The sequence below is a fragment of the Mercurialis annua genome, linkage group LG2 (genome assembly GCF_937616625.2).
Source record: "Mercurialis annua linkage group LG2, ddMerAnnu1.2, whole genome shotgun sequence".
Lineage (NCBI taxonomy): Eukaryota > Viridiplantae > Streptophyta > Magnoliopsida > Malpighiales > Euphorbiaceae > Mercurialis > Mercurialis annua.
The window spans coordinates 44,628,673-44,653,434 of NC_065571.1; the positions used below are offsets into that span (position 1 = coordinate 44,628,673).

Here is a 24,762-nt window from a genome sequence, read left to right on the forward strand (position 1 = left end):
CTTTCTGTTTCCGATTTGGATTTTTTCTTACATTAAGAATCTTGTAGCAACCCAAGCTCGTGCATTTCCTTAAATATCACTATTCATTGTCTCTTAACTACTCAATTAAATCGGTGCCGTAAACCTAAGTTCCAAGAAGCTTCGTGTTGTAAGTTTTGTACTAATTGTACTTGAATGGATTAATGTTGCAAACCAGCCACAGTAAACCAACATTTTTTCTATCAAAATCCTAAAATTTTCATTGCTCAATAAAAGAGAATATATTCTTAATAATATATGGTCAAATGCGACTTAGAATTTTTCTATAATCTCTTGATTTTCTAATAAGGCCTAATGGTAAAAAAAATACAAACCTTTACGACTTGTTGCAATAATATCCAAACCTTTTAATTTTTGCAATAATATCCATATTGCATTTTTTTGTTGCAATAATATCCAAATTGTATTTTTTTGTAGCAATAATAGTCAAATTGATGGCTAAACTTGTTGTTTTCAATTAAGATATTAGGCTATTATTATGTTTTGATGTATAATAATATAGTAAAAGTTCCAAAAAAATGGCAAAAAATTCAAAAAAATTCACATAAAAAGTGCAATTTGGATATTATGCAACAAAATAATGCAATTTGGATATTATTGCAAAAATTAAAAGGTTTGGATATAATTACAACAAGTCGTAAAGGTTTGAATTTTTTTTGCCATTAAGCCTTCTAATAAACATACTACATATTCTGTGAATGAGTGAGAAGATTTATTATGAGGTCTACTAGCAAAACAAAAACTAACACTATCGAAACATTGAGCTAGAAAATACTGTAAACGAAAAGGGGCTAAAAGACGAATTTGTACAAAATAATAATATTTATTGTATTCAATAAAAATTAATTATTAAATTTTTTTAATTTGTGAAAAGAATATTTTTTTTGTTTAAATATAACATTAAACCCTATTTAGTATACATGCTTAAATATAAGTATTGATTTGGACCTTTTTAAGTGGAAAAGGGTCAATTTAATGTTTAAGGGTGGAATTGAAAACGAAAGGTGTGAATTTGGGTAAAATTGGAGATTTTACAACGTCAGGGTGCAAACGAAAAGGGGCTAAAATATTAAAGATAATCCCACATTGATTAGAAGAACAAATATAAATGAGTTTATAAGTGTGAATGTTTAACCACTTATTAACTAGTTCTAGTTATTTTGGTTATGGTTGAACCTAAACACTCTCATAAGCATGTGGGTAGATTGTCACATTTTCACCAATTTATAATTAATTACTCCCATCGATTTATCAAAAATAATATTTCTAATATAAAAGGTGTAGGTTTTTTTTTAGGAGATTAGCCTTTTTTTTATACCAAAATGCTAAACGTATTTTTGCTCAATAAGAGAGGATACATCCTTAACAATATACAGCCAAGTGTGATTTGGAATATCTTTTATAATTACTTGATTTTCTAATTAATTAGGTTAGCGAGTAGCTCGAGCTCGGCTCAAATTTTTCCAGCCGATCTCGAATTTTTTTCGAGTCGATCTCGAGTAACTGACGAGTAGTTCAACTAGTTTACACCGCTAGGTTTACCTGCATGTGCAGTATGTGACTGATTTTCATTTTTGTGATTGCCTCATATGAAATAAGGTAACGAAAACCTGCTTTCATCAGTAAACTGCCAAATTAAATAAACATATAATTTTATTGATTAAAATTTTAAAAGTAATGTTTAAATAGCTATTTTTTTTTGTTGAAGATAGGATTTGTTTTGTTGCAAATTGCCCTTTTTTTCTCAATACACTTAGATAATAAGGTTAGAGATTGGCCATTCTATGTGAGACAATCTGCCAAAGTACGTTGTAAATAACATGTACTTTGGCATCTCTATTCCGTACCTAAAGCACTCATTTCATTATTTTATGGCCACTTCTATATATTCCTTTGGAAAAAGAAAAAAAAATATAAACAGTTTACGATTTACGAATAATAAAAGAATCATAAGTGAGTGATGCATAATTTTGTTTATCCTTCCAACTCATGCCTATATTCGCGTTAACTCGTCATTGGAGTCATATACGTGGACAAAACTTCAAAAATAAACTGTACTTACCATATGATTGTTGTCGTTATTATGAAATATTTTATTCATTAGCTTGAGGCTTTCCATCAGAAATTTATCAATACCAATTAAATTAGGCTTAATTACTTAAAAACCATCCACCTTAATTTTTTTTCGTTTATACCCTAATTTAAAAAAAAAATTATTGATACCCTGACGTATGTGTTTATGTTTCACCTCTACCTCGAGGCACTAAATTAACCTCTTTTCATTTAAAAAAAGTTTTAAATAATTTTTATTTTTGAACATTTTAAAGATGAAGTATTTCTTTGTATTTTTTTTAATAAAAAAATATATAAAATAATCCTTATATTTAGTTGTTTTCAATAAATTATCTTTACTTTTGAATTTTGGGGTAGAGGTGAAACGTAAACACATACGTCAGAGTATAAATGAATTTTTTTCTAGATCAGGGTATAAACGAAAAAATAGTTTAAGGTGGGTGGTTTTTAAGTAATTAAGCCATTAAATTACACATAATTTGTTGATTACAATTTTTTATTAGAACGTGAAATGCTATAAAATAATATAATTAATGCTTTCTTTTGAATTAATTTGTTGTAAATTGACACAATTACTTTATAATTTTTATAGAACGTGAAATGCTATTAAATAATATAATTTATGTTTTGTTTTCAATTAATTTGTTGTAAATTGACACAATATTACTTTATAATTAAAAAAACGATATACGAGCCTAAATTTATAAATTTTTATACATAAAACAACCAATATGAGAACTACAAAAAATATAATATTAATTTTCTTTTGATAAATAGGGACGGAAGAGCGTTTGTGGGAGGAATAGAACCCACAACTTGGATAGTTTGCTGTCCACCACTTATACTACTTGAGTTATAGTTCGTTGGATTTAAAAATGCTAATGTAGGATTTATTTTAAAAAGTTTATCAATCAAATATTTTATAAGTAACGTTAACATGTTGTTGTTTTTAAATTTTAAAAAAAGTAACATTATTAAAAATATATTTACTTTTTATAAAAATTTATTGATCTCATTACTGGTGTCTAAAATTGCGAAAATTCAAAAGTTAATATTCAAACTGACAAAATTGAAAGTCTGTGTTAAAATTACAAACCCGCTAAATTAAAGTTCGTGATTTTTTTAAGAAATTAAGCCTTTTTGTTATTATTAATTATTGGTAATTTTAATTTTCTTATTGTTAATAACATTTTATTAGAAAAATTTCATTGATTGTCTTTTAACTTTATCTATTTCTTTAATTTTAGGTGAAATGATTTTTTTATATCCAGAATTTTAACTATTTTATCAAATATATTTTTAAAATATAATTTGAACATTCTAATCCGCCGATTATATGAACTAGGATAAACATCTATTTTTGGAATTAATGGTTTTAAATTTCTAATTCCATTAATGATTATTTTAAATAATTGATCTTTTTTTTATTTACAAAGAGGAATTTTGATTTTGAAATGAGGGTTATGTGCACAAAAATAGATTTAATTTGAATGTTGGATATGTTTGTCCAATTCATAATATTGGCGGACCAAATGTTCAAATTACTTTTAAGGATATACTTGATAAATTGTTCAAAGTTATGAAAATGAAAAAAAAAACAATTTGCTTTAAATTTAACTTTTAATTATATTTTATTCCCTTTTATTTAGTGACCTAATTGTAAAATAAAATAAAATAAAACTGTTATGCTTATTTATAATTTAAACCAAACCTTTAATTTTTATAACAGTATTCTAATTTTATTTTTATGTTGCAATTCTATTAAATTTTTTCGAATTAATTTAATTGTCTCAATTTTTTAGTTGAATTTATATACTACTACATAATTAGAAAAAATATTTTTTTGTAATTTCAAAATTTAACTTCTAATCTAAAATAAATAAAAAATGATGTTAAATCTAATTTTAAATTTTTTAATTTTCGGTGGTTGAAGTGAAATAATATGTAAGTTTGAAGCTAAAAATAATTATAAAAAATCAAATAAAGTAATATTGTATTATATTATATTTAGCTGAAAAATTAAAAGAATTAAATTAATTGAAAAAATGGATAAGATGGCAACATTTCCTTCTCCTGTTTCTTCTGTAATTTTTTATCTTTCCTTTTTGGATTTGAAAGAGGAAGATGTTGTAACATTGGTACTACTAATTGAAGGTTTGATACCAACTCTTGTGATCAGATTGATATGCGCAGCGAAATTGAAACCATTCTGTATGCATTTAATTGTAGATTTGATCAAACAGACAACAATATAGCAAAAATAAACAAACAACATAAGAAATTTATGTGATTCAGTAATTACACTTATATTAACGGACGAAAGAATCGAGTCACCCACTAATCATTAAAATGAGCACAAAATTGGTAGAAAATAATAGATAACATCTCTAGTAAATATGCCATTAGAAGAAAACAAAGCTCACAAAATGTTTAACTATTTATAAGAAATAACTCAAAAGGATTAGGATAAACTATATTTCTCACATTACACACACTCATTTTAAACGTCAAGATAGAAAGAGAACTTTCACCAAACGTTTGACTTTCTTTAGGTCATTTAACCTTATTCTTTAGGACTAAGGTTTTTTTTTATATATACCTTGTGAACCTCTTTGTTCAAATGCTTACCGGAAGAAAAAAAAACAGAGAGAAAGAGAGAAACAATAGTAGTTTCAAAGTTCCAAAGAATAAAAAATATAAAGAGATCGATCAAGAAAAAGAAAGTTTTACAAAAATGGGCAATAGCTTAAGGTGTTGTCTGGCTTGTGTTCTTCCTTGTGGAGCTCTAGACTTGATCCGAATAGTTCATCTCAACGGCTCCGTAGACGAAATAACACATCCAGTCACAGCCGGTGAGATCCTCAAAGCAAACCCTAATCATGTTCTAAGCAAACCATGTTCTCAAGGAGTTGCTCGTAAAATCTTAATCCTCTCCCCCGAATCGGAGCTTAAACGAGGCAGTATATACTTCTTGATTCCGGCTTCTTCGTTGCCCGAAAAGAAAAGGAACAAGAAATCCTTAAGAAAGAGCAAGAAATGCAACTCTGATGATATTTCAGATTGTAAATCATCCCGTCGCGATGGCCGGACCGGTCGTGTTGGAGTGTGGCGGCCTCATCTAAGGAGCATCTCTGAAGACTAACAAGTTTTTTTTTTCTTCCGGAAATTTAATTATTGGTTTGTGGATAATTTTTTTTCCTAAAATTTCTTGTTTCAGTCTGCGAGTAATAATAGCAGACTCTGAATTTCAATTGCTTCATGGAAGAAATTATAGGATTTGTATTCATGCCATGAATTGTAAGTAAAATCTGGTTGGTAATTGTTTATGATCGGAAACATATTTTGTTGTTTTATTTCTCTCGTAATAGTTGATTCTCATCAATTGTGTATGTTCTTTTTCTCTTTACTGATTTTGATTCAATCCATTTTTTTTCCTGAGTGAGGTTTAATTGTTCATTTTTTGAACATGAAACAACCTCTAATATAAAAAATTTCATTCTAAATATTTTATTCAATACCTGATCCATTGAACCTTTTTTTCCAGTATCTCATAATTGATTGAACTTTATGAAATATTTAAATAAATTTTAAATATGAAGGTGAGTTGATAAAGTTTTTTTTGACTTAAGCGAATTTGCGGGTTTATATATATGCACCATTTCAAAGTTAGAATTTTATCTCTCGTAAGGGACGTCCTAACTCAGGCGAGAATTGTTTTGAATGTATAAAAATTAAAGTTGTCATTTCATAGTTTGGATCAATCTAGCACACTTCATTATATCTAATACCAAAAAATAAATAAAATTAGTCATACTAAGATATATTTTTTATATATATAATTTCATTTAAATTATTTAGAAATTTTATATAACTAAAATTTATTATTCTCTTTCTTTAAAATTAACTTAAACTGTTTTAATTATTCCTGATTTTTTTGGTAGATAGATGTTATATTTATCTTAATCAATTATAGTATATTTTATTAGAAGAAAATTAAAATCGCTAAACGACACAAACTCATTACCTTTTTATGTAAATATAAGTGTGGTAATTTTTTTTTATAAATTTACTCATATTATGTAGATGAACTAATTTTATCAATATTTGTTTTTCAAACTACATCAAATGGCATAAGCGCTGGATAACAATTTATTAGATCGTGGGTTTAATTTTTTCTACAAACGTTCTTTATTTCCAATATATAAAAACAGTATATGATTGTCTCTCTAATTAATTATTGTAGTTAATATGTGTGTGTGTGTGTTAAATATTTTATGTTTCAAACTATTAAATTATTTATCTCTTATAAAAAAAGTAATTATTATTAATTAATATAGTTCAATTAATTTATAATTAAGAGTGCGTTTAATGATAATTTAAAATATCAATAATAATAATTAAATAAATTCATTCAAATAATTGGTATATATAATAAACTTAATTATCAACTATCTAACTATCAGCAGCAACTAAAATAAACTGACTGACCATTTTAAAAATCTTTTCATCGTTTTAATTCGAAAGCATATAGTTTGTTTAATTACATCATGGATTTAACTTTTGCAACAATAGCTAGATGCATTTCGGATGAAAGAATTGGCCAAAAAAAGATAATATTTCCATTGTGGCTCCGACATTCAAATAATTACATAGTTTTTCTTTAGTTTTTAAAAGGTTATAATAAAATTAAAAAAAATATAAAGATGGTGATTAGATATATAATTAACTCTTACAATAATTTTCTGTTACGTTATTTTCCGTTAATCTTGTAAGTAAAATTTTGCCGAATTTTAAATCGGTAATAGATTTGATTTTTTTTTTAAAGGTGAAAATTTTATATAATAACTTTTAAAAGTCGTGATTAGAATACAAAAATATATAAAAATAGTGATTTAATATAGATTTTGACCCTAGCTAATTTTATATCAGAAATTCTATTCAACTTAAATGTATGTGATGATTTTTATGGTCAAACTCCAAAACATTTTAAATTTTTCAGAGTAAAAATATTAATCAGATCCTCTCTTATTAATATCTAGTGGATAATTTTAGTTTTAAATAGGAAAAAAAAAATATGTCCCTAATTATATATGATTGTCTTAAAAATCAAGTTGCTCTACCATATTTAAAAAGGTATTGAAATGCATTGAATATTTTTGCAAACGGTTGAAATGAGCTTTTCCTTCTAACAACATAGAAAAATCATTATTTTTTACTTATGTGGAACTCAATGTAGCGTTTTGAACTTGAGGTGATTCAGATATACGCTCAATGTTTAATTTTATCTTTTAAATATGCTCTTTATTTATGAAAAGGTTCAAATGTACTCGTTTAATATGAAAAATATTCAAATGTACTCTTTTAATATGAAAACATTCAATTATCACCATGACACTATGTAAAGTGCGTCATAGAGACCTATAAATACATGTGTACACATGCTGAGAAGATTAATGCATTTCTATAGTTTAAACATTTGCTTACACTCATTCACTTTACAAATTATTAAGTTGAGTATTAGAGCGGTTATCAGGTAAATCTGACATGAAGCTTTTTGAGCTTACTCCATTCCTTGTGCATGGAATTGTCTGTTGAAGTCTTTCAGATTTCGGTCTGTAACCAGGGAAATTAATGTATCTTGAGATTAGCAATGTAATCGAGTAGAGTCGAAGCAGAACTCCATCGATCAGGTTTGAGGTCGACTCGATTCTAACATTTAAAATTATGCACTTGATTCAAACTCGAGCGAGTTTTATTCTAGAGGATTGACCTCCAATTCGGTAGAATATTTGAAACTCTATCTTGATTCTACTCGATTATCTATGTAAATATTTATTAATTTAATTTTATAGAAAAGAATAGAACAATAAATTACTAAGACTCGATTAGGCTTGTGGACCTATCAAGTGGGTTAGTATGATGGTCAAATTTGATTAGAAAATAACTTCATATAGTAGTTCGAACTCGACCCTTTATTAATAAAGTTGATTTGAATACTTATTGTGTTAATCCTAAATAGCTCGAATACCTTGTGAGTTGATACACCTCGTTTAAACTCCTAATTAAGTCGCTCTGGTTCAAGTTTACACGAATGATATATAAAATGTTTTATACATGAAGGGTATATTTGAACCTTTTATATATGAAGAACATATTTGAATTTTGAACTACTTCAAGTTCTAGGCGCTACATCATATTTCACGTAAATAAAAATTCACGATTTTTCTGATTGTGTTAGAAAGAGTGGTTTATTTGAGCTATTTTCTTTAAGTGTGTTTCAACATCTTTCTAAAAATGGAGGGACAATTTGATTTTTGGGTCAAATATGAAGGGCATTATTTAACCCATTTTAATTCTAAATATTATATAGCTATAAGTTGAACCATTTCAATGATTGACATGATTAGCTCTAATGACCATTAATGTTATTATATCTTCCTTTTTGTTGAACTTTTGTGTCCAACTAACACAAGCTTTCATGGAGCTCTTGATGAGAATAGAATAGATATATAAGTATGTAATTGTCGATTGACATGGTGTCATGCCACTTAGATTGGAACCAGTTGTTTTTATTATTACTTATTCTCCCACATAACAGAACACTAAGGTCAAAATGTGTTAATGTTCAAATAACTAGGCAGTTGATCATTGCCAACAAGAAGAGGGAATAACGGGCAACACAAATTGCTAAAATATAAAATTTCATGCCAATGAATTACATAAAATTAAACTCTTAATATTTCTCAAATAGATTATTGAAAAGATTACCTCTTCATCTCATTTGAAAAAAAATATTTTATTCTACACAATTTTAAAAATAAATTTTATGGTGAAAAAAAATCAAACTTTTAAATTTTGTCGCAATTTAATTTAAAATCTTTTAACTTTTATGATAATAGCCACGGTATTTTTTGTTGTAACAATAGTCAAATTACACTTTTTGTGCGAAAACTTTTGAACAGTTTTGAGTTTTTTCGCCACTTCTTATGATTTTTAATATATCATTATTTATGAAAAATAATAATAGCCTAATTGAAAATGACAAATTTGACCACCAATTTGGCTATTATTGCAACGGAAAAATACAATTTGGCTATTATTACAAAAATTAAAAAGTTTGAATTAAATTACAACAAACCGAAAAGATTTAAATGTTTTTCACCATTAAGCCTAAAAAATATAAATACATTGAAATTATATTTAATAATTAATCATTTATAATTTACTTTCAAACATTTAAATAAGGAAAGATAAACAAGACAAAATTTAGGTTTAAAAAGTATACAAACTTCAGTGAGACTCTTATTAAATGAAAAATTATAAAAGTGACAATAATTTTCTATAAATGGGACAGAAGGAGTAATAAATATTTTGCTATTTGACTATTCATAAATGATAAAAGGCATTCAAACAAAAATCAATCTTTTTAAATTTTTTATTGATATATATCTCAAATTTTTTAAATCATCAATTTTATTTTATTTCATTTCTCAATTTTTAATTTTAACTGTACTTGTTTTTAAAAATTAGGGTTTTTTTTGTCTGAAAGAAATCTAAATATATCCTTAATATGTAGCATTTAGTCTAAATAATCTCTTAATATTTTAAAAAGTACTACAAATTAGGACTATTTGACGAATATGAAAGACATTAGAAAAATTAGTTTTATAAATAATTACAACTGAAAATGAAAACAAAAAAAAATGTTATAATGAAGAATTAACAAATCCTAACGTTTCAATTTTATAGTGATTTAATCTCATTGCTCAAAACGTTATAACGGGATTTGATTTATAACATTTTGTTACAATTTTTTTTATAACATTTTGAATAGTGGGATTAAATCATTACAAAATCGAAACGTTAATTTTTTTTTACCAGTATCTTTTTACAAAAATTAAAATTTTATATACAAAGAAGAAACTTGAAGATTTAAAAAACAAAAAACAAAAAACCCTTGGAAAGATAAGTTATTTTTGGGTCCTCGACAAATGTAATTAAAGTAAATTGATTCATATTTTTACAATTATATAGAAAATCAATATTCTTCAGATTCTAATATGTAGACATATGTGAGTTTGTAAAACATTTTTTTGATTCAAATGAAATTGTAAGTTCAAACTGCATGTACGTATGTACAAAAATGATCTTGGAAGACAAATTTTTGATTAGTCTATTAGTACGCATCCGTTTAAAACCTTCTATATAAAATTTATCTAGTTAGAGTGGAAATTAATTTAAATATAAAAAATTAAAAAATTATTATGTGATAGTTGTATTATCAGTTTAGGACTCAAAATATTGTACACTTCGAAAAGTAACACTCAAGATTAACTTAATAGATGCAGATGAGGACTTGGCCAAATGGCCAGGTCCTTATACTGTATGAGGTCGGAGGCTCGAATCTCCAATTCTCCTCAGGCTGTAGTTTGTCTGATTTAATTATAAAAAATACATACTAACTTCCGCTAACTTCTGCTAACAACTAACCCTAAGTCTACCTCTAATAAAAAAAACATTAACTTAATAGATACAGATTTGTTACAAGAAAAAATATATTATAGGTAGCCATAGTTTTTGATTTGATGAGACAGAAGCCATGATGGCCCACAACCTCCATGCAATTGCATTATTGTGGATAATAAGAAAATGCCAAAAAGAGTCCTCAAATAGCGACAAAGACAAGCCACATGAAATATAATAAAGAAAAGGAGAAGAAGCTGGCAAATCCTCGTAAACATTTTATCGAATAACTCGGTCTTCACATGGATTTCTTTATTTTATTATCTTCTTTTCAATGCTTTTGGTTCTAAAGATCCTCGCTTCATTTTGTATTTTTTGAACTTTGTTCAGTAACCAATGCATTTTTGATATTTAAGTTATTCTTTAAGTGAGATTTGATAGCTTAAGAGGTTTGATTAATAGAATAAATGCTTAAATAAATAATCATCATCTCTCATATCCTTTATATAGAGGTAAATGGTAGAATTTGTACCATAATTGGATTTGGATCTCTGATTTTAGAGACGAATCTTATTAAGACATGTACTTTGTATTTCTATAAAAAAAATTTATTTATAGAGAAAAATTGACAATTGCACAACTTAAACATAAATAATCCCATAATTACGCCCAACATTTTCTATTTAGATAATTAATCTTTTTTTATTTTTTCTTACAAAATTAACTTTTTTAAATTAGAGAAATACGATTAACAATTAATTAAGGTAACAATCAACTCTGATCAAAGATTCTCCTAAACTTACTCTCAACTTTTAAATCACACAAATCTTTTTTAATTAGAAAAATCTTTAATCCCATAAAATATGTTGATATTCAGTTCTTCAAAAGTGAAATATTACAGAGAATTGCGTCAAACAATAGAGAGCAAAAGCAAGAAATTTCTGTTAATACAAAAGCAAAAAAATTCAGAGAATCCAATCAATTGAAGAGAAAAATGTTGAAGATTCAGCGGCAGACGTGGAGGTCGCTATGGTGGAGGTCGCGGTGATCGATTTGGGTTCCATGATGAAGGTCATCATTCTTTTCAGCGATGTCATCTTTCCAATCTCGTCGTCGTTCTTCCCACCATCAACAGTGGCACCACCAGTGGAGGCGGCGACTATTTTGCTTTAATGATCCTCTTTTTTTCTCATTTAATTTCTTTGTGATTTGAAGAGATTATCTAATTTGATGGTTGTGGATGATGGTGGTTGTCGATGGTGGTCTGATTTTGATGTTGCACTCTTGGTGTTTGAATAAATGCTTATGAGTGTTTGTATTTGTTCCGGGTGTTGGTTAACCAATGGTTAATTTTGGGTGAACTGTTGGTTAACTTGTAATAAATTTTATTTGGAATATATTGTTAATAAATCGTTCATAAATTGCTCGTAAACTTGAATTATGCATTTTAAACAAATTGTATAAAAAAATTATTAATTTTACTTTTAGTATACCATTAGACATAAGTAAAATATGAGTAAAATGCTGACAAATTTATAATCTATTAATTAGTTACCCAATGGTCAACCAAACGATAACCAACTATATACTGAATTAAACTAGTTTATTAGGTTTTAAAAGTTAACTAAAAGCTGATCAAATATTATAAGACAAATTTAACAATAAGTGATGTGTGTATTATATAGAAGATAACTAATGTGAGATGCGTATTTGACAAGTATGTGATAGGAGTATTTTACTCCTATAATTAGGGTCGATTTTACTCGGTTTTTATCACGTTTAGTATTAATTTTGTACATTATTTGGCATTTTTATGTTTGATGGTGTTTGTTAATGTTTCAGTGGAAATAAGATGAAAATCGAGTATTTAAAGCTAATTTATGGTGGATTAAGCGTTGGAGTAAAAGCGTAGCTTGCGGACAAAGGAATTAACATCGTAAAGGAAAGGATTATGAAGTCTCGAACGAAACTTGTGCAGTAAAGAGTTGTTTCCGTTCGAAAAACACTATTCTCGAACGGGAACCATGAAGAAATGGCTTGAGTCTCGAACGAGAAAGCCATTCTCGAACGAGACCCAAGTGAAAAGATGAAGATACGTTCGAAACACATGATGGGCAAACGAGAATTTTCTCTCGGTTAAAGCTTTTTCGAACGAGAATCCAAGGTACGTACGAGAACCATGAAGAATTCAGGCATGTCTCGAACGGGAAAGAGAGGTACGAACGAGAAAGAGTTGAAATTTGCCTAATCAGAATTGGACTTGGACTTAATCTCCTTTTACGACTCCAACCGAAACTCCTATTTCAAATTCGATTCGTCAATCGACTTAGAAGATTCCAGAGCTTCCTCCTCTATATAAAGACTTTGTAATAGACTAGTTTTAAGATATAGAATACATTAGTTTTATTTTCATTCTCTTAAAATAGCGTTTTAGCTTCTGTTTCTCAGCAGTTTATAAGTAATTTATTATTAGTTTCTGAAAAGAACGATTGTGAAGATTTCAAGTTTAATCTAGACGATTCTTCCGAAATTGACAACTCCAGTATTTATTGTTCTAATTATGTTTAATTCTTCATCTTCTTCTTTGTTTAATTTAAGCTTAAGCATGTGTAACTAAATCCTTTGTTCGGGGATTGATATGAACACTTAGATTAGTTTTCGAATTGGATTAGGATTTATTACGTGAGTAAAATTGTGTTTTAATTACTAAGATTAATGCTTGAATTAATTTGATCACTTAGTTCATGATTTTGTGTTTAATTAACTAATTGAGAGATTGTTAATTAAATAGACATAGGTAATTAAAAACTTAGAGGGAAACGCCGTGAGAGCGGGTTGGAATTTAGGTAGTCGTTGAGTTTGCTTCATAATTACAATTTAGTTATTTAATTCAGTTTTAATATTGTGAGAGCAAGTTAATAATTGATTAGCTAATTAGGTTGTGATTTTATTTGAATCTTTGAGGCTTGAGAGAGCGGGATTCGGTGCATTAGAATAGCTCGATTCATAATAAAATCACTAGATAAATTTTGATCCATTCTTCTACTAGTTTATTTGGAATTATCAATCCTTGAGCTTTTTACCATTATTGTTTAAACTTCAATTTATTTGTTTGATTTCAGATTTTTAGTCTAATTACTTGAGTTAATTTACTTAAGATTATAATCAGTTTACACAAATCCATTTATTTTCCTACTAGCCAATTAAAGAATATTAGAAATTAGTTGTTTAGTTCATTGTTCCTTGTGGGATCGATACTTGGTCTTCCAAGTTATATTACTTGCGCGATATTGTACACTTGCGATTATTTGCCAACAAGTTTTTGGCGCCGTTGCCGGGGAGCAATTGCGATTAAATTAATTAAAAGTATCTTATTCTTAGATTGAGTTAGTTATCGTTATACTTTGTGATTCTTGGATTTTACGTTGGTTTTCTTGTTTGTGTTTGCGCAGGAATTTTGGTTAGTGTATGCCTAATACACGACGTGCCAAAAAACCGCTAGAACTGTTTCAGTCAGATTTGACATCCTTCGAAAGAAGTATCCGAAAAACAGCGCGGAAATCCAAAACAATGGAGGACGACCGTAACCCTCCGTTGAATCATGAGGGGATTGTTCCACCACCACCACCACCACATGATGGCCTAGCTCTTAATAGGCCAAACGCGAGGGTTGTCCCTCTTCCCGAAAGACGTACCTTGGGTGAATTCTTCTTACCCAACGTGGACAACGCCAACTATGGATGTTTTGCACCTCCAATCCTCGCTAACAATTTTGAAATCAAGCCGGAAACGATTCAACTACTAGAAAGTCGTTGCCAATTTTATGGATTGGAACGCGAGGATCCAAACGCTCATCTTTCAAAGTTCACGGAGGTGTGCAACACATTCAAAATCCATAATGTGACGGAGGACCAAATCAAACTTCGACTTTTCCCTTTCTCTTTGAGGGATAAGGCAAGAAATTGGATTCAATCACTTCCAAGCACCTCAATCACAACATGGAAGCAATTGGCACAAGCTTTTCTCAATAAGTATTTCTCTATGGGTAAGACCGCGAGAATGACCAAGGAAATTATAGATTTTCTCCAATTACATGGTGAATCTCTATACCAAGCTTGAGAACGCTTCAAAGAGCTTCAAAGAAATTGTCCGCATCATCATTTAGGGAGGGAGCATCTTGTCTCTATTTTCTACAATGGTACCAATAAGGGTACACGGGCAACGATTGATGCGGCATCAGGAGCATCACTTATGAAGAAAACTTATGATGAGGCCAATAACTTGCTAGAGGAACTCGCTACAAATAGTTGTTCTTGGTCAACCGAGCGGTTGAGGCAACCACCTCAAAAGGGAATAATGACCCTCGAGCAAACCCAAGAATTTGAAGCAATGAAAGCGAAGAATGCGACACTTCTAGCACAACTCGAGATGTACAAACAACAAGCAAATCAAAGGAATGCTCAACTTGCGGTAGTTCAAATGGGTTGCGAGACTTGTGATGGGCACGATCATTCGGGAATGGATTGCCCCGTCCTACATCAAAACTCAAATGAGCAAGTCAACTATATCAATGGGCAAAGGCAAGGCAATGACCCATATTCCAACACCTATAATCCGGGGTGGAGGAATCATCCTAACTTTTCGTGGAGGGAAAATTCGGGTCAAGCCAATGCCAACCCAAATATGGGAGGAGCAAATTTTCAAGGAGGAAACCGTGGTCCACAAAACCAAGGCAACTTCAACAACTACCGACCACAACACCCACCCGGTTTTCAAAATCGGAATACGGATGAGGGGAGCAAAATTGACAAGCTTATTGAGGAAGTTAGAACCGGTTTTAAGAACCAAGCTTCCGTCAATCACCATCTCGAGACTCAAATTTCTCAACTTGCCATCTCGCTTCAAAATAGAGCTCAAGGGGGTTTACCGTCTACAACGGAATCAAATCCAAGAGAGCAAGTCAAAGCTATTGAACTCCGAAGCGGGAAAGAACTTGAGGATCCACATGCAAGTAAAGAGAAAGCGATCGATCTAACAACGGGAACAAATGAGGAGGAAGTAACCGAACTTCCATATGTTAAACCGCCACCTCCTCCTCCATTTGTGCCGAAGGTCCCTTTTCCGGGACGATTGAAGAAGACGCCGGATAACCAAAAATTCCATAAATTTCTGGAAATTTTTAAGAAACTCCAAATCAATATAAGCTTTGCGGATGATTTGCGTGAGATGCCTCAATACGCGAAGTTCCTCAAAGAAATCATAACGAAGAAAAGGAGTTGGGACGACAAAGGCACAATTTCCCTAACGGAAAATTGTAGCTCACTCATCCTTAGTGACTTGCCCACCAAGCTTAAGGACCCAGGGAGTTTTACAATTCCATGCAAAATAGGCGATTTAAATTCAATTAATTGTCTATGTAATTTAGGGGCAAGTATCAATCTAATGCCTTTGTTTCTTTTCAGGGATATTTTTGGTGATCAAACTTTGAAGCAAACATCAATGATGCTTCAATTGGCGGACCACTCCCTAAAAAAGCCATACGGAGTGGTAGAAGATGTTCTAGTCAAAGTAGACAAATTCATCTTTCCGGTGGATTTTGTCGTACTTGACTATGCGGCAGATAAAACATGCCCTATGATTCTTGGGCGTCCTTTCATGAACACGGGGAGGGCATTGATAGATGTGCACGCCGGACGACTCACTTTGCGTATCGATGATGACAAAGTAGAGTTTGATATGAAAAGGATTATGCGCAACACTTTTGAGGAGGTGGAATGCATGAAACTGGATATGATTGATGGAATCGTGGAAGAACTTTTTCCGGTTTCAAAAGTCATATTCCATTCCGAGGAGACACAAGAAACTTCCGGGGAAGAATATTCCAAAGAAGATGAGCCGAAAGCCGAAAATTTGATTAGAAGAGAGAGCGTGACACCACCTTCTTCTATCTCTCCACCAAAGGTTGAGCTTAAAACGTTACCATCTCACTTACGGTATGCGTTTTTGGGTGACAACATGACACTTCCCATCGTCATCTCAAACAACTTGTCAGAAACACAAGAAGCAAGAGTTGTCAAAGTGGTGAAGCAACATATATTGGCAATCGGTTGGCAAATTTCGGACATCCGAGGAATTAGTCCCTCGGTGGTCATGCACAAGATCCACCTAGAAAATGAGTCGAGAGCATCGGCTCAAAGACAACGGCGTTTGAATCCAAATATGAAGGAGGTCGTGCACAAAGAGATAGTAAAACTTCTCGACGCCGGAATTATATACCCCATATCCGATAGTGCGTGGGTTAGTCCCATTCAATGCGTTCCAAAGAAAGGGGGGATGACGGTGATTGAGAACGAGAAGGGTGAGCAAATTTCCACTAGGACGGTAACGGGATGGCGTGTTTGTATTGACTACCGCAAGTTAAATACGGAGACGAGGAAGGACCATTTTCCATTACCATTTATCGATCAAATGTTGGAGCGGGTAGCGGGCCACGCTTATTATTGTTTTCTCGATGGATATTCCGGGTACAATCAAATTCTTATCTTCCCGGATGACCAAGAGAAAACAACTTTCACATGTCCTTATGGAACGTTTGCTTATCGGAGGATGTCATTTGGTCTTTGTAATGCACCGGCAACATTTCAATGATGTATGACTTCCATCATCGCCGATATGATTGAAGATATTATGGAGGTCTTCATGGATGATTTTTCGGTATTCGGGGACTCTTTTGAGATGTGCTTAAATAATCTTGAATGAGTGTTGGCCCGGTGTGAGGAGACCAATCTAGTCTTGAATTGGGAAAAGTGCCATTTCATGGTAGAGGAGGGAATTGTCTTGGGACATAAAATCTCCAAGGACGGCATTGAAGTAGATAGAGCAAAAACGGAAATCATCGAGAAATTACCACCACCAACTACCGTAAAAGGAGTTCGTGCCTTCTTAGGGCACGCCGGGTTTTATCGACGATTCATCAAAAATTTCTCTTCCATTGCTCGTCCTTTAACTAATTTGCTTGTTAAAGATATTCCTTATGAATTTACTAATGATTGCCTTGTTGCTTTTTCTAGGTTGAAGGAAGCCCTTATCTCGGCCCCAATTATTTCATCACCCGATTGGACTCTTCCTTTCGAACTCATGTGTGATGCAAGCGATATAGCACTTGGGTGCGTATTGGGGCAACGGAAGGAGAAAAAGCTTCATGTGATATACTATGCGAGCCGAACATTGGCAGGTGCTCAACTCAACTACACCACCACCGAAAAAGAGATGCTTGCGGTGGTGTTCGCATTGGATAAATTTCGGTCGTACTTACTTTGCTCTAAGGTTATCAGCTATACGGACCATGCGGCCCTTCGATACCTTTTTGCAAAGCAAGATGCTAATCCGAGACTAATCCGATGGGTGCTTCTTATGCAAGAGTTTGACATCGAAATTCGCGACAAGAAAGGAACGGAGAACGTCGTCGCCGACCACTTGTCAAGGTTAGAAATTCCGAAACCAATTATAAGTGGCGTAGAGATTAATGAAACGTTTCCGGATGAGATGTTGATGGTACTTTCGGAAGTAGAAACGCCATGGTATGCGGATATCGCAAACTATCTATCTTCTGAAATAATGCCGCCGGACTTGACTTACCACCAAAGAAAGAAGTTCTTGAGCGATGCTAAACGGTTTCTATGGGAGGAACCGTACCTCTTCAAGGTGTGTGGAGATGGGATTTTGAGGAGATGTGTCCCATTACAAGAGATGATGCCTATACTTAGTCAATGCCATTCTTCGGACTATGCGGGTCACTATGGTACATCAAGGACCGCCGCTCGTGTGCTAGAGTGCGGATTCTTTTGGCCTACGCTATTTTGCGATGCAAAAGACTTTGTTAGTCATTGCGATCGATGCCAAAGAGTGGGGAACATATCTAAGAGAGATGAGATGCCGCTTACCAACATTCAAGAGGTGGAACTTTTCGATGTGTGGGGAATAGACTTCATGGGTCCATTTCCTATGTCGTTTGGAAAACAATACATATTGGTGTGCGTAGATTACGTTTCAAAATGGGTAGAGGCGGAAGCATTACCCACTAACGATGCCAAAGTAGTGTTGGATTTTCTCAAACGTTTGATGAATCGATACGGGACTCCTAGAGCAATAATAAGCGACGGTGGATCTCACTTTTGCAATAGGCAATTCGATGCCTTGATGCGGAAGTATAAAGTCTATCATCGGGTCGCTATTCCGTACCATCCTCAAACAAGCGGGCAAGTTGAAGTTTCTAACCGTGAGCTAAAAAGAATTCTAGAGAAAACGGTTAATAACACAAGGAAAGATTGGTCACTAAAACTAAATGATGCATTATGGGCATATCGTACGGCTTTTAAAACGCCCCTCGGAATGTCTCCATATCGTATTGTTTTTGGGAAAGCATGCCATCTTCCGGTGGAACTTGAACATAGAGCATATTGGGCCATTAAAAAGCTCAATTTTGACCTTAAAGCGGCGGGGGAGAAACGTATGCTTCAACTCAATGAGTTGGACGAATTTCGGTTAAATGCCTACGAAAACGCCAAACTTTACAAGGAAAAGACGAAACGATGGCACGACGCTCATATCGTTCCGAAAACTTTTTCGGAAGGATCTTTTGTCTTGCTCTACAACTCACGCCTCAAATTATTTCCCGGGAAATTGAAGTCTCGTTTGAGCGGTCCCTTCAAAATTCGAAGTGTGGCAAATCATGGAGCTTTGGAATTAGAGAATGCTAGTGGTGAGGTCTTCAAAGTAAATGGACAACGGTGCAAACCGTATCTTGGACCTTTGACGGATCAAGTGGTGGAACAAATCATGTTCACCACTCCTCCATAAATTCCGGGCCGCAGTCTAGCTTTTGACCAAAAATAAAGCGCACTCGGGAGGCAATCCCGAGAGGTTCGTGTTTTTATTTTATTTTATGGTTTTGCTTATTTATTTTTAATTTTTAATTTTGTTTCTTTATATTTTGTTTTCATTTAATTCTGGGGTGAGTTTTTGTTTTTGATAGTGCAGGTATTTTAATGGGTTTTAGCAAGTTTCAGAAGCGTTTCCAAATGATATTTGAGCCATTTTGCCTTGGTCTCGTTCGAAATTCCTAAATTTCAAACGAGACCCTTGCAAAATAGCTTAAATATTGCTCAGGTATTAGTTTCTCGTTCGAAAAAGTAAAGGTTTCGAACGAGAAACACAAATTTCCTCTTGGTCTCGTTCGAGAATCACATTCTCGTTCGAGACCAAGGGAAATTTTCAGAGCCAAAAGCTCTCGGTTATGTTTTTTTTCGAACAAGAATGGGATTCTCGTTCGTACCCAGGCAATTTTGCCTATTTCCCGTTCGGGAAAATGCTTTCCCGTTCGAGAACCAAGGCAATTTTGCCTGGGTTCGATCAGATTACGAACGAGAAAATTTTAGCATAAATAAACCTGATTAGAAATTTTGTTTTCCCGTTTGAAAAACCATTTTCCCGTTCGGGAAACCATCAAAAATAGTGGGAAATTTGAATTTTTTATTTAAAACTTTTGAATTAAAGTGTGGTAAATTTCTTGGGGCTTGTGTTTCTTTTGAGACTTGTGTTTCTTTTGAAACTTGTGTTTCTTTGAGATTTGTGCTTTGAAAAAATTTGAATTTTTCACTTGGATTGATGACTTGGCAAATCCAAACCATTCATTAGTGCTTCAATTTCACTTGGATTGATTCCATGGTTTCAATCTAAACCGTTAAATCAATTCAAAGTTATTAAATGGAAAGTTTGAATTTAGTGGTGGGAAATCTTGAAATTTGTTATATTTTCCTTATAAATACCTTGCATTATTCTACTTTTTATTTCACAACAAATTCTTCTTCTAATACTTTTCTTTTCTTACCCTCTCAAATTTTTTTAGATATATTCTCATTCCGCAATCATGGTGCGAAGCAAGAATGCCGAAAATCAACCAATCCGCCGTTCAAGCACAAGAAATCAAGAAGCGGCTATTCCATCTTTACCGGCCGTCGGAAGAAGCCGCTCAAAATCAACCGCTCCCTCCACCTCTAGGGTTAACACCTCGGCGATCTTGACATCTCGATATCAAGCACCTTTCCAAATCCATACGGAGGAGGAAGGTTACTTATATTTGAGTATTAAGGAGCGGGATATCGCGGTGCCATTTGAAATTGATTTTGATGATATGGAGCGTCTCGGTATTAAAGATGAAATTGAGCGGTACTTAGACATCTTGGGTCTAACGGCATTGGCCAAGGTAAGTCACCACTCTTACGATGAGATGACTCTTGAGTTCTTTTCTACTCTTCAACCGGTTCGCGGTTCTCCTACTTCCATTACTTTCCGCATCAACAACACTAGTCATACTCTTAGTGTTGAAGATTTAGTGGAACTTTTTGGAATGAGGGGAACGGGATTGGTTAATTGGGCTCAAGAGTTCGATCAAGTGGCTATTTGGAGGGAATTGACGGATCGGGACGACTACAAGTCCAAGGTGTCCAAGATGAACGAAGTCAAAGACATCAACATTGTGGTGTTCTTGAAATGGTTTGGGCACTCTTTTGGCGGGCGTAATGAGTACTCCAAGGTGGCTAAGAGTGATCTTTTGGCATTGAATGCCATTTTACATCCGGAGATTGACGCCTACCAAGTCAACACGACTTATCGTCTTTTGAAGCGAATACGGGCGGTTCCACAAGAATTGTCAAAAATTGGCTATGGATGGTTTGTTCGTGCATTGGCCGAGAAGTACAATTGTATGCCCACGGCATCTACCTTGGCAACTTTCGAGTCCACTCTGGCACTGGTAATAAATATTAACCATTCAGATGTGGCCGGATATGTGAAGAGGGGGAGAATTATTCCCTATAATAGAAGGGTGCGATTGTTGACGAGGGCCGAAAGAGAAGCGGCGGCACAAGAAGAGAGAGCGGAAGAAGAAGGAGGAGACGTGGAAGGAAGAGTAGAAAGACGAGCGGGGAAGGAACCCGCGGGAACTTCTCAAGCCGGAGAGGCGGCTAATATTTCCGGGTTTGATCAACGGTTTTCTGAGTTGGTTGAACAAAACCGGACCGGATGGGAGCAAAACCGGGTTGGTTGGGAAACTAACCAAAAATTACTTGAAGATATCCGACGTGAACAACATGTTGGTCTTGCACAACTTCAATGGAGGCAAGATCGAATGCGGGCACGGCTTAATCGGCAAGAGGATTTTCTTCGGGGTTATTTTAATGCCGCCGGCGGAGAGCGTTATCCATCACCGGAACCATCACCGGATCCACCGGCCTTTGACTAGAGCGAGATTTGTTTTTCTAAACCCAAACTCCTTTAATTTTCTGTTTTTATTTTTCTTATTTCTTAGCTTTGGGGACATAGATAGAAATAGTGTGAGGAGGGGGGAAGAAAATTATCTTTCGTTTGGGTTATTTTCGGTGATTTATCTTTATTTTCAGCTTTATTTTGTTTTTATTAGGATGTTGAAGTAGTTTATTTTCAGTTTTTCTTTTTATCTTTAGTAAATTGTATTAGGGTAATTAATGCAGTTTATTTTCAAAGGCTTGTATCGCGTTAAATCTTTGTCTTTTAAATTATGAAAGTGTTAGTTGATTTGGTGTGTATCTTAATTAATTTGTGAATCTTAGATTTCCCCGAATCGATGAATGTATGAACGCGACTTCTTAATTCGACAATTGATAAGTGATGCTTGCTTAATGACTTAATAATTCGTTGACATAATCCGATGAAATAAGGGTGAATTCAAAATTTAGACTTGTTCAAATTGTTGAAACATAATTGAATAACTTGATGCGGATTCATGACATGTCGATTGTTTATTTTTATAGTCGTTTCTAATGGCATAAGTAGCATAATTTTTGTAGGAATTGTGTTTATGGCATAACACTACACACTTTTTGAGAGTTTTGAGCTTAATTTCCTTGTTGTGAGTGTTGATTTCATGTTTTATTCCTAGAACTTGCTCGGTGTCCGTTTAAAGTTACACGATTGAGTTTTCAACAATTAGATGATTATGGCAATTAGGTATAACTTTTCGTTTAGACCACTTAAATAGACTACCCTTTATCCCTTAGATTACACCAATTTGAGCCTTAAACCTTTTTATTGTTTTTACCATATTTTACCCTTTACCGTTCTATGTTTTACCTCTTTTGTTTACCTTATCGACTTTATATATTATTTACTATGACTATGATGAATATAGGTGATTAATAACTCAAGATTAGTGAAAAGAGAAAGTGAACTACATTGTGCGTAAAAGATAAAGTTACGCCTTGAGAAATAAAAAAAAAAAAGACTGAAAAGAAAAAAAAAAGATAGAAATTTGCAAGCAAAGGCTCAAAAGAAGAAAAAATTCTGAGATTGCAAAAGGCAAGCGTAATTCAAAAAGGAAAAAGAAAGTTATGAGTTCATGTAAACACAAAAACGGAGTTAGATCAACCTAGAAGTTAATAGTAGTAATAAATAGTGTATTAAGTTGATAATTAGCTTTTGTTTAACCTTTCTACCTACCCTTTACCTTAGCCACATTACAACCCCATAAAAGACCATATGATTTTTGTTGATTACCGAATCAAGTAGCGGAGTCCGGGACTATGAGCAAGCTTATGGTGAATATTCATGTTTTCAATTGTGAGTTTTCTTTGTTATATACCCTACTTGTTGAAATATTGATGCCATTAGCTTAGTTTTTACTAACTTGTGCTATGATTTGTCTAAGTGAGAAATTGATTATTTTCCATGTCCCGCAAGTGATAGTGAAACTTGAAGTGTGATTCAATTTGACCTTGTACTAATGAGTTAGTAACCTTTGTTATATTGAATTATGTCATGAATTATTATTGTTATTTGATTGCATCATTATTTAGTTGTCGGGTTTAGAAGTTTTGATTGTTCATATTGTTCATAGGTTGGGAGATTTCTTTGATTGATTTATTGTTAAGTTATATGCTAAAGATTTCTAACATATTTTGTAGAGTAAGATTTATTTCTTGCTTGAGGACAAGCAAAGGTTAAGTGTGAGGAGGTTTGATAGGAGTATTTTACTCCTATAATTAGGGTCGATTTTACTCGGTTTTTATCACGTTTAGTATTAATTTTGTACATTATTTCGCATTTTTATGTTTGATGGTGTTTGTTAATGTTTCAGTGGAAATAAGGTGAAAATCGAGTATTTAAAGCTAATTTATGGTGGATTAAGCGTTGGAGTAAAAGCGTAGCTTGCGGACAAAGGAATTAACATCGTAAAGGAAAGGATTATGAAGTCTCGAACGAAACTTGTGCAGTAAAGAGTTGTTCCCGTTCGAAAAACACTATTCTCGAACGGGAACCATGAAGAAATGGCTTGAGTCTCGAACGAGAAAGCCATTCTCGAACGAGACCCAAGTGAAAAGATGAAGATACGTTCGAAACACATGATGGGCAAACGAGAATTTTCTCTCGGTTAAAGCTTTTTCGAACGAGAATCCAAGGTACGTACGAGAACCATGAAGAATTCAGGCATGTCTCGAACGGGAAAGAGAGGTACGAACGAGAAAGATTTGAAATTTGCCTAATCAGAATTGGACTTGGACTTAATCTCCTTTTACGACTCCAACCGAAACTCCTATTTCAAATTCGATTCGTCAATCGACTTAGAAGATTCCAGAGCTTCCTCCTCTATATAAAGACTTTGTAATAGACTAGTTTTAAGATATAGAATACATTAGTCTTATTTTCATTCTCTTAAAATAGCGTTTTAGCTTCTGTTTCTCAGCAGTTTATAAGTAGTTTATTATTAGTTTCTGAAAAGAACGATTGTGAAGATTTCAAGTTTAATCTAGACGATTCTTCCGAAATTGACAACTCCGGTATTTATTGTTCTAATTATGTTTAATTCTTCATCTTCTTCTTTGTTTAATTTAAATTTAAACATGTGTAACTAAATCCTTTGTTCGGGGATTGATATGAACTCTTAGATTAGTTTTCGAATTGGATTAGGATTTATTACGTGAGTAAAATTGTGTTTTAATTACTAAGATTAATGCTTGAATTAATTTGATCACTTAGTTCATGATTTTGTGTTTAATTAACTAATTGAGAGATTGTTAATTAAATAGACATAGGTAATTAAAAACTTAGAGGGAAACGCCGTGAGAGCGGGTTGGAATTTAGGTAGTCGTTGAG

At 32.7% G+C, this 24,762-nt stretch overlaps 1 protein-coding gene, 1 non-coding gene and 1 pseudogene across 2 annotated transcripts; 2 read left to right on the forward strand and 1 right to left on the reverse strand.

The window, feature by feature from the left end:
- The window catches only part of LOC126668578 (uncharacterized), a 63,985-nt pseudogene that overhangs the window by 23,099 nt on the left and 16,124 nt on the right, over nucleotides 1-24,762 (forward strand).
- LOC126667001 (uncharacterized) lies at nucleotides 4,728-5,469 on the forward strand. Its single transcript, XM_050359944.1, has one exon. It carries the CDS (start codon nucleotides 4,733-4,735, stop codon nucleotides 5,252-5,254), a length of 522 nt encoding a protein of 173 aa, XP_050215901.1. The 5' UTR covers nucleotides 4,728-4,732; the 3' UTR covers nucleotides 5,255-5,469.
- LOC126670892 (small nucleolar RNA R71) lies at nucleotides 14,632-14,738 on the reverse strand. The gene has a single exon (XR_007638881.1). It is a non-coding gene; the product is annotated as a small nucleolar RNA R71 (small nucleolar RNA).